At 40.1% G+C, this 16,157-nt stretch overlaps 1 protein-coding gene across 8 annotated transcripts in view; it reads left to right on the plus strand.

The window, feature by feature from the left end:
- The window catches only part of ZSWIM6 (zinc finger SWIM-type containing 6), a 155,299-nt gene that overhangs the window by 114,551 nt on the left and 24,591 nt on the right, over positions 1 to 16,157 (plus strand). For 7 of the 8 annotated variants that reach the window (XM_039543935.1, XM_039543938.1, XM_039543942.1 and 4 more), the window contains exons 5-9: positions 1,079 to 1,258; positions 3,076 to 3,252; positions 3,509 to 3,655; positions 7,390 to 7,536; positions 10,450 to 10,710. In XM_039543935.1, the coding sequence (XP_039399869.1) occupies positions 1,079 to 1,258; positions 3,076 to 3,252; positions 3,509 to 3,655; positions 7,390 to 7,536; positions 10,450 to 10,710 (912 nt within the window). The remainder of the gene's footprint in view (positions 1 to 1,078; positions 1,259 to 3,075; positions 3,253 to 3,508; positions 3,656 to 7,389; positions 7,537 to 10,449; positions 10,711 to 16,157) is intronic. The other variant, XM_039543937.1, reaches the window with a different exon arrangement.

Raw genomic sequence — 16,157 nt, forward strand, 5'->3', positions numbered from 1 at the left:
TTTCTGGGCATCTGTCATGCAGTTTTTAGGCACTTCTGCAAATCTCCTATAGTGTGTAAAGTACATCCTTAATGAACAAATGAAGTGTTGCTAAATAGCACGTCTTCATGCTGCTGTCAAAGTTCACATTGGTAAAGAGACAGCTGATACCGAGAAAAATGTTTCCATTTGAAAATTGTTGCCACAGACCCTGAAGTATTTGTGGATGCCCTGTTATGCAGTATCAGGGAGTCAGATTCTGAACTGATGGTATGTGTGAAATGTCAGCACAAATCAACTTTCTCTTTGAGTTGTGTAAAGAGAGAATGTAAAACAGATTTTACAGTTTAACCTAATTACTGAAATAATGGCAGTAAAAATAAGTCTTTGTATTTAAAAAGTGCTGCAATCTTGAATGAATATTAAATCTCTCAAATCCAAATGTGATTTGAAAATGATTTTGTGTGTGAATTACAGTTCTTTGGATAGGTTTTGATAAGTTCTGAGGATGTGGAGGTATATGTCTACAGTGTATGTATACTTGTGTTTAATATCTTTGTTTTATTTCAAAATATTTTACTGTAATGTAAAACTGGGAAATAATTACATAGCAAATAGAATTCTATTTCTTCTACATTTTCTTTTTTGCGTTGTTTTTTAAACTGATGCACTTGCTTCCTCTGTCAGAATTAAAAGGATGGGTGGTTGAGTTGTGTAACTTGGGTGTGGATTCTTTCTCTTTTCATTTTAAATTGATATTCCTTTCTGACAAACTGAGTAGAAGCTTTAGATTTTGTAGTGCTTCATATGAAGTCTCGCTTTATCTTTTTATATGTTCAGTTTCAGTAGAAAGATTGTGTATTCTAATTAAGTTATTTGGGGTAGTTGAAAAAGGTCACATTAACCCCATGATGCTGAGTCAGGAACTTATGGTCTGCTAGTATTAGACCACACTTGGAGGTTAACAGCGTGGCTTTGCAGGGGAAAAAACATTATATTATAAAAATACCATCTGGTAAAACTCCGTAGGTTTTTAAAATTAGTCATTGGCTGTTGCTCTTTTAATAGAAAAGATAATTGAGCAATTTTTTTAAATCAGGTGCTCTTTGGATGTGTATAGTCTTAAATCCCCACTGCAAGTTGGAGCAGAAGGCCAGTTGGCTAAAACAGCTGAAAAAATGGAACAGTGTGGATGTTTGTCCCTGGGAAGATGGAAACCATGGAAACGAGTTGCCCAATTTAACCAATGCTTTGCCTCAGGGTGCAAATGCTAACCAAGGTGAGTCTGAACAGATGCACTAATTGTAACATATGCTACAACCTATATATTAATATATCCCTGCAAAATTTTACTTTCTTTCCTGGGACAAATAACTTTCTCTCTTTTTGGGAGTGGGTCTTGGTATGGACAACTAAAGTATCAAGTGAAGGGAGGATGAATACATTTTTGTAATGATAGTTTGAGCAAGGGGTGTGTGTGTGTGTGTGTGTGTGTTCAAATGTATTTACTACATAAAATATTTCAAGACCAAGTCATCCTAAATGTTTCCAACCTTTGTTTGTGTTATAAAAATGTTAGTTTTATCTATGCTCCATGTATCTATATTTCAGTTAATTTCATAAATTGTACTTAAAGTATATCTCATAAACATTTTTGGTTTGTTTTTTTTGTTTGCTCTTTAAGCTGGTATCACTGCCAGCATGCTTTTCTGAGCTTTTCTATATGTGGTTTTTTTCAGTTGTGAAGCTTTCAGTAGCTATTTAAAGAGATGCTACTGCAACTAAATGAAATTAGATGTGTTAAAATGAAGCATCTATTTGTGGGATCAACCCTGTGGTTAACACTCTGCACTGACACAAGATCCCAGGTTCTATTCATGGGGCTGGGACTGTTGCAAAGGCAGGACACAGTCTTCTTGGAGAGGGGAGGTGTTTTGTTGTTCTGCAGCAGTCCCTATGGTTAATCTAGGAGATGTTCAACTTTGAAGAAAGTCCCATCCGGCCCTCCTTGGGCAAAGGACCAGGGTGGGGGAAATATCCTCCATTTATACAAGTAAGAGCTCTGTTTATATAAGAATATAATCTTGCAGTACAGAAACATGCATCTGGGAAGCCTCATGTCTACAATATTTGGAATACACATTGATTTCAAATTGATATAAAATAAAGGAAAATTTAATGCCTGCGGAAGAAAAAGATAAAAGCTTGGACTGGTGAGGTGTCTCCCATGGGTCACGTGCAGTCTCTTGAAAGATACCTGTGAAGGGAATTGTCAAATTTCATTCACTTACAGATTAGTTTTTAATCTCCACCTGTAGCCAGGGAAAACGGGGAACATTCAGCACATAACTCCCTACAAAGATTTTTCTTGTTGGGTCTCCTAATGTCCAGCCCAACTTGTTATGCTAATTTCAACTCTGACATCTTGGCAGCAACAGAATTCTGCTGCCACATGGAGTTCTCCAATAGAAATTCAGATCAGTGCTGTGATTTTTAGTATACTATGTTCACTTTATTCCACATATTTTATGCCTTTTAAAAATTATTTAATATGACAAAGGTTACAAGTATTTCAAACTATGTAGAACCATGTCACCTTTTAAAACAAAATAAAAAGCAACACTTATCAGAGTCCTGCCCCAACACACTGACTCTGTATTCCAGCAGAGTTACGTGGCTGAAGTGACAGGTAGAAGCCAATGATACTAGCAGGACTGGACCTTCCAGGATTCAAGAAGAATGTGGGAGTGAGCTGAATGCCCTCTGTCTGCCAACTGGAGTGTTCAATATACATTGATAAAATAGAAGGCGAGTTGGCGGTTCTATTTACAGAGCACCGTTTAGCATTAGTTTTAATGAATATTGATGGTTTTTCTCTTTTTATGAAGGAAAAGTGAATAAGTGGAATAAACATCTGATTTATCTAGTATTTAGGATGTGAAAAATGTCATCTGCAGTCTGCTACTTAAGGAGACGGGGTACCACAAGTGTGAGGGGAGGAATTAGACAGCAAGACTGAAACATATTTTGAATGATTTATTAAAATGTGAATAAATAAAAGCTGATGACAGCTTTCTGTATTTGTGAAAATGACAGATTCATCAAACAGACCGCATCGGACGGTGTTCACTCGAGCTATCGAGGCATGCGATCTCCACTGGCAGGACAGCCACTTACAGCACATTATCAGCAGTGACTTATACACCAACTACTGTTACCATGACGACACTGAAAACTCGCTCTTTGACTCTCACGGGTGGCCCCTCTGGCATGGTAAGTGGCTAAACCGGAAAGACATTTCCATGACTTGCTGCTTTGTTCAGTTTCTATGGCATTATTTTTGGGGGATGGTGGGAAGATGAATGGAAGGCCTGGAAATAGGAACAGATCCTCCCTTCAAGTGCTGGTTCAGAAATAACCTTTTAAGTCCCTTCACGTAGCTTATAAATAACCTTTCAAGCAGCATAGTAAAATCGGGGGGCGTTACAGACATGGATGTATTTTTTTCCAATTATGTTCTCTGTTTTAGAACATGTTCCTACAGCCTGTGCAAGGGTTGATGCATTACGATCTCATGGATACCCAAGAGAAGCACTGAGGCTAGCAATAGCTATTGTTAACACACTAAGAAGACAGCAGCAGAAACAGCTGGACATGTTCCGGGCTCAGAAGAAAGGTAAATGTAGGGAAGAGAGAAGGGCAAAGGACGTTACAAGGTGTCCAAAAAACTGGTATGGAGTTTTGCATGAGGAAACTCTATTAGAAACTACAGAAGTGGAGGTGACTGTTAGTAACGTTTCATTACTAGTTTATTTGACCAGTGAGAAATGTAATGTTTTGGATGTCTAAGTCTTTTATTAGATTAAAAGCTCTTTAGGGTAAGGACTATATCTCCCTATCTCTTTTTGTAATATACTTAGCATAATTGGGGTCCTGATCAGGAGAGTCAGGCATTATCGCAATACAAATATTGCTTTTGTGTAATCTTTTTAAAATGGAGCATTTTGTGTGTGGTTGCATGGTTTGGGGTTTTTTGTTTGTTCCTTTTTCCCTCTGGAGAATTTAGTTTGTGCCGTGTATTTCTGAGACAGAAAGGATAACAAAATATTTGAAGAAATGCCTAGTGTAGAATGAGACTCTTAAGTTTTAGTGCTTGTGAAAGATGCCGGATTAATATAACTGGAAAGAAGTTCTCTAATCACTGCCGTCTGTAGTGTAATTTTGTCAGCACTGTCCTAGCAACGTACTTCATCCTTATTTTTGAAGGAATTATCTCATAAGAGTCTAGTCTCTGAAAGGCCTGTTCAGTCCTTGGCCACTCAAATTAATCTAAAATTAAGGTTAGAAGTAAAAGGGTGGCTTGGACCTGAACAGGCCTCCTCATAAACAGGGAAGAAGGGATGGCTTTGTTAAAGAACAGGAATGGAAGCTAGGGATCTGAGTTCTATTCCCAGTTCTTCCAAGGAGTTCTGCATTATGACGTGTTTAAACTTTTAAAGCATGTGAAGGTGTTTGTACAGAAATAAGTGTGAGAGAGCATAAGCAGAGACCGGATGGACACCTGGCTTGAAAATTTAACCTTCAATCTCTCTCTGCCTCAGTTTTCCTAACTGTAAAATCAGCCTAGCAGCACTTGCTGACCTTCTGACGTTCTGTGAAACTATATTCGTTAATGTTTGTACAGTATTTTGAGATCCTTAGATAAAAAGCTCTATATGAGTGCAAAGAACTGTTACTATTACTTGTCAGAATTTTCAGTGAGATTTCACTATGTAACGCATCTTCACTCAACATCATATGGCTTTGCCATTTTCTAAACTGAGAGGGGTGTGTGTGCGCGGGCGCGCACGCACGAGAGAGAGAGAGAACCACTGGTGCTGTGTGGGGAACCTGTTGGTGGTCTGCAAGCAGTTGACTAGTCGCATACTACTGGTGTTTCTCATTTCCAGCTGCTAAATTGCCCAACTAGACAGCTAAAATACACTAAATTATTTTCTAACATTAGTTTTCCACGTAAGCAACTGCTGCAGTTGCCATAGGGATGTTGTTTTTGTCCATGAGACAGTTTCTCCAACATGTGGTCCATGCTGTGTAAGAACAGCTGAGAACACTGTTTTAGTTTGAGATGTCTTTTTTTTTTTTTAATGTTGCAGCTCTTGCTTTTTTCCCCTTTAATAGAGCACTCAGAAATGTGCTAGACATCTCCAATATATGGAAGTAAAGACTTGACTCCTGCCCATAGAGTTTTTTGTTTTAGGCCCCAGTCCCACAGACACTATATGTAGCTGTGTAGGTTTATTCATGTCATTGTAGTCCCATTGACGTCAGTCGGATTACTCAAATAGAATCATAGGACCGGAAGGGACCTTGAGAGGTCACCTAGTCCAGACCCATGCACTGATGACAGGACTCAGTATTATCTAGACCATACCTGACAGGTTTTTGTCTAACCTGCTCTTTAAAATCTCCAATGATGGAGATTCCACAACCTCCCTAGGTGATTTTTTTCCAGTGCTTAACCACTGACAGTTAAGAAGTTTTTCCTAATGTCGAACCGAAACCTCCTTTGCTGCAATTTAAGCCCATTGCTTCAGAGGTTAAGGAGAACAATTTTTCTCCCTCCTCCTTGCAACAACCTTTTATGGACTTGAAAGCTGTTATGTCCCCCCTCAGTCTTCTCTTCTCCAGACAAAACAAACCCAATGTTTTCAATCTTCCCTCATAGGTCATGTTTTCTAGATCTTTAATAATTTTTATTGCTCTTCTCTGGACTATCTCCAATTTGTCCACCTCTTTTCCTAAATGTGGCACTCAGAATTGGACAATACTCCAGCTGAAGCCTAATCAGCGCAGAGTAGAACAGAATAATTACTTCTCATGTCTTGCTTACAACACTCCTGCTGATGCATCCCACATGAGTAGAGTTAAATATCTGGATATGTGATTGGAGGATTGAAGCCTTTGTTTGTTGTGACACTGCAAGTGAAGATCATAAACAGACAAAAATAGGTATACTCAAGTACAAGGGTGTCATTCAGAAGGCAGAGGTTACTCATGCTAGCATGTGGAAGTCTTGATTGTGACAGTAATCTTTTTTTGGTTTTTAATCTTTATTTTCACACACACTACTTGTTGGTGGAACAATTGTTTTATTTTCTTAGTATGTTATTGATTACAATAAATATGTCAGTCGAGTCCCAAAAGAAGTCCTCCTACTAATGTTTCAGCTTGAAAATTTTAATTTCTATGCTGTAGCTGTGCTGCTTGAATAGCTCCACATATCAGATAAGTAAGAAGCAATCTTTCCAGAATTCTAAAGCTTGATGATGTGTATTAAGCATGATCAATCTTAGAGGATGACACTTTTCCTGTGAAATGGGACAGGAGGAGTTGTATCTGCAAGGGTATTTGGAGTGGAGAAATAGAGCACAATTATTGCACTCAGTGGGTTTTTTATGCAGTTACGTTTTTTTACCAATATGGCCTTTAATCTCACGTATTTACACAGTACATATATGTCCAGGGGAAACGTAAGTTTAGAATTGCAATCAAAAGGAAGCTACTGTCATGGGAATGTCTGCTCGTAGAAAAGGAATTTGGGGACCCTATAACCTCTATTACTACAGCTGTACTTCCTTCAATTCACTGTGCTAAACAATAATTTTTTTCATGCTCTGATTGATTGATAGTTGACAGCTATGAAACAAAGTATCCATGGAGGAATTTGTTGCCTTGAATTTAAGAATGACAAGAAACCACACTTTGTCAATTTAAAGGGCAGCTTTTTCTTGTATACAATACCTCATTTAAACCCTTGACTCTGTTTTTTAAAAGAAGCTGTCATCCTGAGTTTATTACTTTAATAAATATTTAGATGCAAGATAAGCTCATATTTTATTTATGAAAATGGAACACTTTAAAGTATTTTTATTAGTTCTCTCAGCTCTATCAGATTCACTTAGAATATAAAAATGGTGCTGCAATGTTTCTGGATGAGGAAACTGAAATTGCCATTTATCTTACAGAAGTGTTTCCTCTTTACTGTAACTTTTCAGCAAAGATGCTTTCTCTCCCCACTTTCCCCACCCAGGGGACTACATGGCTAGCAAATAACAGTTTTCAAAAAGACACTAGGGTTGGAATTTCTGACCCATGGTGCAACTCTCTGGAGTATGTGGAAAGTAGAGCTGTGAGAGAGCTTCGTTCATTTTCCTCTCCATGTTTGAGGGACAGCAACTAAGTAATATTTATTACTAAAAATAAGAAAAGTATTACTCTGTTTAGAAATAAACACAAACTACTGTGCATTCTATGGATGTTGGACAGAGTGCCCAGGATAATGTCTTGTTTTTAGTGTTAATTGTTAAAACTCACATATCATTTTCTATTTCTCTAATTTTCCTGATGTAGAACTTCTCCACAAAGGAGTAACCTCAATAACTAATCTTGAAGGCTGGGTGGGGCACCCATTGGATCCAGTTGGCACCCTCTTCAGTAGCCTTATGGAAGCCTGCAGGGTGGATGATGAAAGCTTCCATGGCTTCTCAGACTTCACAGGTAAAACTGTTTTTCTATTTTATCTTATTTGTTTCTTGAGAAATTTTGAGCATTTTAATACTTTTCCTCTTCAAATTAACTTTAAGGAAACATTTGCTTCAGAGCAGAGCATTCCCTATGAAAACATGGGAGGCAGTGCTTGAAGTAAATATTTTTTAATTAACTTTAACTGAAAACAACTTTAAACATTGCTGATAATTATTTCAAGCTTGAAGAATGCCTGTCTTTTATGCTGGAAATATCTATTTAATAAAACTTGGTTTGCTGCTTTGGATAAGTAAATACTAGATCCTAGTTCTAAGAAATTACTGGAAAAATCTAAAAATGATGTACACCTAGTGTAATGCATGTTGTTTTACAAGGTAATCTTATAGAACTAACATAGAATGAGTTATATCAGCAGTAGAAATGGGGAAAAAAATTGGCAAATACTAAATTTGCAGAAAAAAATTCATTTTTCTGTGCACATGGATTTGGGTTGAATTTCGCAAATAGTTTTGGCCAAAAAAAACCTCCAAAATTTTTTTCAGAAAGGTTGATTGTGTTTCATTTTACACTTTCAAAATCAAGAGTTTAAACATTTCATTTTGAATCAACATTTCTGAAACAATTTTTTTTTTCATTTGGGTGAGAAAAATCTAAGAACAGTTTTAGGTTAAAAACTAAACCAATATTTGTATGTGGATTTTTCAATTGAGCTAGTTTTTCTTCAGTAAACTTCTAATCCTGCACTATCTACTTCTGGAAAAACTTTAAATTTAGAAAGGTAAAAATACAGCAAATATGTTTAAAAAAAAATCATTTGCATGATATGCTTTTTAGTAAAAATGGTCTCCCAAGAGCAGTATCCCTTCTCATTGCTACAGTTGTCTTTCCTATAGCTATTTGTCAAAATCTATTTTGTGTCTGATTTAGTTTGTAAGCTCTTTGGGTTAGGGACCATACTTTGTAATATGGTGTATCTATGAAGCACCATGCAAGTCTTTGGTGCTATATAAGAAAACAACAAGCATGCTATAATATGAGAATGAAACGTTAAACAACTTTACACAAACATAATAATGCATTTATTTATAACTTTGTTCAATACTGAAATTTTATATGTTACCCTTGCTAAGGAACAAGTTGTGTTTAAAGACATTTAGAAATATATTTACCATATCATAAATAATTGTTACATTTTAAAAAATTTATAAATATCTTCATCAATGATTTAGATACTGGCATAGAGAGTACACTTATAATGTTTTTGCGGATGATACCAAGCTGGGAGGGGTTGCAAATGCTTTGGAGATAGGATTAAAATTCAAAATGGTCTGGACAAACTGGAGAAATGGTCTGAAGTAAATAGGATGAAATTCAATAAGGGCAAATGCAAAGCATTCCACTTAGGAAGGAATAATCAGTTACCCACATACGAAATGGAAAATGACTGCCTAGAAGGAGTACTGCAGAAAAGGATCTGGGGGTTATAGTGGACCTCAAGCTAAATATGAGTTAACAGTGTAACACTGTTGTATAAAAAGAGAACATCATTCTGGGATGCATTAGCAGGAGTGTTGTAAGCAAGACACAGGAAGTAATTCTTCCATTCTACTCCACATTGATGAGGCCCCAACTGGAGTATTATGCCCAGTTCTGCGCACCACATTTCAGGAAAGATGTGGACAAATTGGAGAGTGTCCAGAGAAGAGCAACAAAAATGATTAAAGGTCCAGAAAACATGACCTATGAGGGAAGATTGAAAAAATTGGGTTTGTTTAGTCTGGAAAAGAGAAATCTGAGAGGGGACGTAACATTTTCACGTACATAAAAGGTTGTTACAAAGAGGAAGAAGAAGAATTGTTCTTCTTACCCTCTGAGGATAGAACAAGAATCAATGGGCTTAAACTGCAGCAAGGGAGGTTTAGGTTGGACATTAGAAAAAACTTCCTAACTGTCAGGGTGGTTAAGCACTGGACTAAAGTGCCTAGGGAGATTGTGGAATCTCAGGAGATTTTTAAGAGCAGGTTAGACAAATACCTGTCAGGACTGGTCTAGATAATACTTAGTCCTGCAATGAGTGCAGGGGACTTAGGGTGACCAGATAGCAAGTGTGAAAAATCAGGACAGGGGGTGGGGGGTAATAGGAGCCCATATTTAGGAGAAAAAAAAAAAGCCCCAAATATCGGGACTGTCCTTATAAAATCGGGACATCTGGTCATCCTAAGGGGACTGGACTAGATGACCTTTTGAGGTCCCTTCCAGTGCTGTGATTCTATGACTAGCAAACAGGTGGATGGTCAAAAAATCATTGACTGTGATCCTGCTAATGGATTTGCCGGGACAGACCCTACATGGATTCCTACTAACTTCAGTGGAAAACTGTGAAGATGTAAGGGTCCTCTCCTTACCAGCCCTTTGCAGGATCAGGGCTTGGGTAGTTACTGAATGGGGTGAAAACAAAGACATTCAAAGTGCAAGCTGATATTTCAGCCTTATGAATACAAAGTTGGGACCGTTGCTATTTTTCATAACCGCTATCACTTGAGTATGAAATCTCTCATTCTTACCTGAGTTTCCTGGCTTTTAGTCACTGCAACCTTAATGTGTTTTCTGTATAGGCATGTGGCTTTATTTTTCAATGATAGTTGCATGCATTTCTGTCCTAAAGAATTGAATGGAAGCTCCCTATTGATTTACAATAGGGCAGTATTCTTTTATCTTAACCTTTAAAAAGATATTTGAAAACAGATTGTTACCAAAACTGAAGAGTGATTTTTAGTGGCACCTTTCAAAGTTAATACAGTAATTCACTTTTTAAAAATAATTAATTAAAATAACAGGTAAAAGAAATGTTTGAATGTGAGATTGCAAACCAATTATTGATAAAAATTGTTTGTGATGTATTATTTGTTTTGTAACCCTTTACAGAGAACATGGGGCAGTGCAAATCTCTGGAGTACCAGCACCTGCCTTCACACAAATTCTTAGAAGAAGGGGAATCTTACCTAACGCTGGCTGTAGAAGTAGCATTGATAGGTCTGGGGCAGCAGCGAATAATGCCAGATGGCTTGTATGCACAAGAGAAGGTTTGTCGAAATGAGGAGCAGCTCATTTCTAAGCTCCAGGAAATTGAATTGGATGATACACTGGTGAAGATCTTTCGAAAGCAAGCAGTCTTCCTATTAGAAGGTATCTTGAAATAGATGTTAAACTTTTGTAATAAAAAAAAAAAAAGTATTCCTGTGGGAGTTGACTTGTTTACTAATTTTAAGATTTTTTTTTTAGAAGTATAATCACTCCAGTTAAAGATCTTCTTTCAAGTCTCTAATCATACAGTATTTTGAAGTACATTAGATTTTATCATGTAAAGCATTTTGCTGACCTATGGTCTCTTGCTTTTCATTTTTATTGCATTTATGCTTCAAATTCAATTTTAAGTTATTCATAGTTTTGGTGTCCTAATGATGCAGTTCAGGCTCACAATTGATAAATAAAGGTATCAATTGTTTTCTGGTAGCAAGATTCTAAATATGTCACTTGCAGTCTGACAAAATACTGATAGCCTCGTAAATGAACAAGGGTTTTATCGCTGTCCAAGACTAAATAGCTCAAATGATTCATTTGAGACCATTGGTGCAGAAACTGAATATTGCACATTGTGGATATAGTGATGATAAAAGTGATGTATTCTCAAGTTCATATAGTGCCTAGTCAAACACAAAAAATGTTAGTATTTAGGGCTTGATTTTGAAAAATAACCTCTGATTTTTTTGCGACTGAAATTTTGTAGAGAAAAATAATTGTATCATTTAAGTATCATAGCTACATTATTTGCCACCCAGTTAAGTGCTGAAAGTATGCATAATTGCATACACATTTACTTGCATGCTTTGACACTAAGACTTCGGTTTTTAAAAAGGCCTAAAATATATTACTTTAAGCTCCTTTTTAGTGAGCAGGTCAGGGTTTTTGTACTTGTTGGGTTTTTTTTAAGAGGAAAGAGCTTCAAAGGAAATCCTCAAAACTGAAATGTAGGGCTGGAAGGGACCGTAAGAAGTATCAAGTCCAGCTACCAGGGCCGGTGCAAGGATATTTTGCACCCTAGGCGAAACTTCCACCTTGCACCCCCTCTCCACCCCCACCCCCCAACCACCTCCAAAAACTAGTAAACTTACCCATTCTGACAGGCTATTTATAATGCTAAGGGCTTTGTAATGTTTCTTTTTTACCTTTAAGGCGTTTCAATTGTTTGCCATTGCCTCTGATGGTGTCCCATTTAAAGTCTTACTATTGTGCAAAGCTAAACAATTGAGCCTTGCATTGCATCACCAGCCAGGTTAGGCAGGGTAACAAATCCCTCTTGCCCCAAAGGGCCATTATCCCTAGTGACTAATTTCTACTCCAAGTCTATAAAGCAGACTTTTAAGGTAAATACATTATTCTTTCAATATTACCCATGCACGCATCTCACAGAGATTCTCACTCTTTACAAGTTACCGGCCTTGTGTAGATCCCTTCCACGTTCCTCTTTGTGGGTAAGTGCCCTGTAAGACACGTGTGGGGTGAGTGAGTTTGTCAGGCCGGTGGTGACAGCTGTTTGTGAAGATCAGGGGGCCCTTTGCCAAAGGGTGCTGGTGTCACAGTGAGCTTGGGGTGGCTGACAGTATGGGACAGGGCACTGGGGCTGGTGGGTCAGGTAACACTCAGTGGGCCGGGGAGCAGGTGGTGCTGGGATGGGGCAGGAGCAGGTACCTGTCAGTCTTCAGAACTCGGGCCGCGCAAGCAGCCACTTCACCTCGGAGTCTCCCCCGCTTGCCCAGGGGCCACTCCTCCTCTCAAGCTCCCAGGCTGCTGCCACCACGGCCGCCCGGGAGGACGCAGGTGGGGAGCGCCGCCGCAGAGGAGACGCAAGGGACCGAGCTCAGCTGGGCCCCGCATCTGCCGGCCGAGAGCAGCAGGAACCGGGCACTTCTCGGGGGGGAGCTGGGCGGCCCAAGCCCAGAGCGGTGGCAGCCTCCGCGGCGGCAGGGGCATGCAGGGAGCGTAGCCTGCCATGGGGCAGGAGTGACTGCACTGCTGCTGCTGTTTCCCACCTACAGCTGTCCTTCTGCGCCTGGGAGCTGCAGAACCCCAGTGCAGTGAGGGGAAGCTGGGAGGCGTGCCTGCCTGGGCTGCGGCCCCGGCGCTTCCCACCCTCTTTCCCCCCCGCCCCCCTCCGGCCCCAGGGACTCCTGCAGCGGACGCATGCGAGCAGCAGCCCCTGTGTGCCCCCCGCCTTCCCCCTCGCCGCGCTCCGGCTCTGCAGCTCCCGAGAGTGTGAGCTGCCACTGCCCCTCCCAGAGCAGGCTCAGGGCCCCGCACCCCGGTGGCGGCTCACATTCCCGGGAGTCACAGAGCCCGAGTGCGACGAGGGGAGATCTGGGGGGTGCACAGGGGCCGCCGCCCGCATGCATCTGCTGCAGCCTGCAGGAGCCCTGGAGGGGCGGGCACCGGGCCGCAGCCTGGGCAGGAGGGGCGAGAGGTACGGCTACTCCCCACTAGCGGCACTGCCACCTTTGCATGGCTGCTGCCCCCTCTGTGCCGCGCTGGCTCCTCCATGGCTGGGGCTCGCCACCCCCGCACGCCGACGCTCTGGCTCTCCGGTCTTCCGGAAGGCGGCTCCTCTCTGCTGAGCCAGGGCACTGCTTTTTGGCGCCCCCAACCACTTGGCACCCTAGGCGACCGCCTAGTGGTTGCACCAGCCCTGCTAGCTACCTGTGCTGAGGCAGGACCAAGTAATCCTAAACTATCCCTGACTGATGTTTGTCCAACCTGTTATTAAAAACCTGATGGGTATTCCACACCCTTCCTTGGAAGCGTATTCCAGCACTTAACCACCCTTAGCCCTGGTCTACACTGAGGGAGAGGTTGATCTAAGTTACGCAACTTCAGCTATATGAGTAACATAGCTGAAGTCAACGTACTTAGATCGACTTACCACGGTGTCTTCACCGCTGCGAGTCGACTGCTGCCGCTCCCCCGTCGACTCTGCTTGCACCTCTCACGGTGCTGGAGTACAGAAGTCAACGGAAGAGCGCTCGGGGGTTGATTTATGGCGTCTAGACTAGACGCCATAAATCGATCCCTGTTGGATCAATCGCTACCTGCCGATCCAGCGGGTAGTGAAGACATACCCTTATAGTTAGAAAGTTTTTCCTAGTATCTAACCCTAATCTCCCTTGCTGCACATCAAGCCCATTACTTCTTGTCCTGCCTTCAGTGGACATGGAGAACAACTGATCAGCACTTTTTATAACAGACCTTAACATATTTGAAGTCTGTTATCAGGTCTCCCCTCGGTCTTCTTTTCTCAAGACTAAATGTGCCAAGTTTTTTAACCTTTCCTCGTAGGTCGGGTTTTCTAAACCTTTTATCATTTTTGTTGCTCTCCTCTGGGCTCTCTTCAACTTGTCCACATGTTTCCTAAATTGTGGTGCCCAGAACTGGGCACAATACTCCAGCTAAGGTTTAACCAGTGCCAAACACAGCAGGACAATTGCCTCCCATATCTTACAGACAATACTCCTATTAATATTCCCCAGACTGATTGGCCTTTTTGGAACTGCATTGCAGCATTGACTCATTCAATTAACTATGATCCACTATAATCCCCAGACCCTTTTCAGCAGGACTACCACCGACCTACTTATTCCCCATTCTGTGGTTGTGCAGTTGATTTTTTCTAAGCATAAATTACTACACTTATCTTTATTGAATTTCATCTTGTTGAATTCAGATCAGTTCTCCAATTTGTCAAAGTCACTTTTAATTCTAATTCTGTCCTCCAAAGTAGTGGCAACCCCTCCCAGATTGGTGTCATCTGCAGATTTTGTAAGCCTAGTCTCTGCTCCATTATCCAAGTAATTAATGAAAATATTGAATAGTACTAGACCCAGGACTAACACCTGCAGAACCTCACTAGACAGATACTCCCAGTTTGGCAGCAAATCATTGATAAGTATTCTGAATATGATCTTTGAACCAATTGTCGTCCCCCGCCCACGCCCCTTATAGTAATTGACTGCATTTCCTTTAGTTTACATATGAGGATGTCATATAGGACTGTATCAAAAGCCTTTCTAAAATTTAGATATCATGTGTACTGCTTTCCCCCATCCACTAGCACAGTAATTCTGTCAAAGAAGGAAATTAGGTTGGTTTGGTATGACTTGTTTTAGACAAATCCATGCTGGCTATTCCTTATTACCCTGTTATCCTAGGTGCTTACATATTGATTGTTGAATAATTGAGGAGTCGTAGGAGTGGTGTGAATATTCTGTGTTTGCATGAGGGTCCAGTGATTAAAGTTGAACAGAACTTTTTGGATGAAATTTTTCAACAGCAAAATGTAGGTTTGAGTAGAAAACATTTTGTGAATTCGTGTCTAATTGGTTGCATTGTTTTTTGTTAGAAAATACCCTATACATTTTGAAAAATCTAAGCAGTCCCTTTGTTAATTTTTTTTTTAACCAAAAGGTTTCAGCTTCTCATTTGAATTTTAATTCAATTTTTAAAGAGGTTAAAAAAAACCCCTCAGTGTAATGAAGCGTTTCATTTTGGTCAGCCCAAACTTTTTTGTTCAACCTGAAACACAATTTTTTTTTTATTTCTCTGTTTGCTTAGTGAACCAAAGGATCTGTTGTTTTCACAGTTCTACTGGTGATGGCTATTGGGGGGGGGGGAAAGGCTGAGGGCTGAATATTTAAATCTGGGTGCTAAATTCACTGCCTCAGAGCAATGAGAAGCTTTTCATGCATATAGTAAGCAAGTATGTCTCCTGAAAAATACTTTGAATGAAAGATTACACATGAGAATCCAGAGCAATACACTATTCCTCCTGAGGCTGCACTAAATCCCAGTCTCTGACAAGCCAGAAGAGCCAGAATTATTGCTGGGTGGTACTGGAATCCTCTTTCCCCTCCTCATCCCATATGGTGGTGGAACTGCAGGGCTACTGGCTGGCCCTTGGATGTAGTAACAGGAGATCTGCCAGGATCTGGGGTAGACATGGTTCTGTACTTCCTGTACCACTTTCCCATAGCTTGGACTCTATGAACAGTGGAACTACACCATTTACATAGTACTGGGACCTTTTGTGAAAAAATGGCTTCTCAGGCTTTCCCTGGTGTCTGTTACACACTTCTGTGAATGAAAGGATAGGCTTACAGATCATTGTTTCTTGTCATGATTTTTGAGAGCAATAAGCAAGTGGTCATAGCAGGAAATCTGTAGAGGTTAAGTGAGTAGCAATATGCTTGTCTAGTACACAGTTACAAGGAGTGGGTAAGGAGCTCTTGCATTGTTGTGTGCTGAGAAATCCTGACTGCAAAGATTTCAGTACATTCAAACAATTTAGGCACAACCAGTGTCAACAAATAAAGAAACACTGCAGTGATTTAAGATTATAATCATATCAGTGGTGTTTAGTGAGTCTTTCTTCATAATTAGGTGTAACAAAAAAGAGTTAGTAATGCAATATGAAGATGACCTTTTGCATGTTTAACATAGATTAATTCACACTCTATGTAGCTACCATTTAAATGCATGGAAAAGCAGGAGACTAAAAGTTGTTGCAAGGTATATTCTATTTTAATTTT

The sequence above is a fragment of the Mauremys reevesii genome, linkage group 6 (assembly GCF_016161935.1).
Source record: "Mauremys reevesii isolate NIE-2019 linkage group 6, ASM1616193v1, whole genome shotgun sequence".
In the NCBI taxonomy this organism is placed as follows: domain Eukaryota; kingdom Metazoa; phylum Chordata; order Testudines; family Geoemydidae; genus Mauremys; species Mauremys reevesii.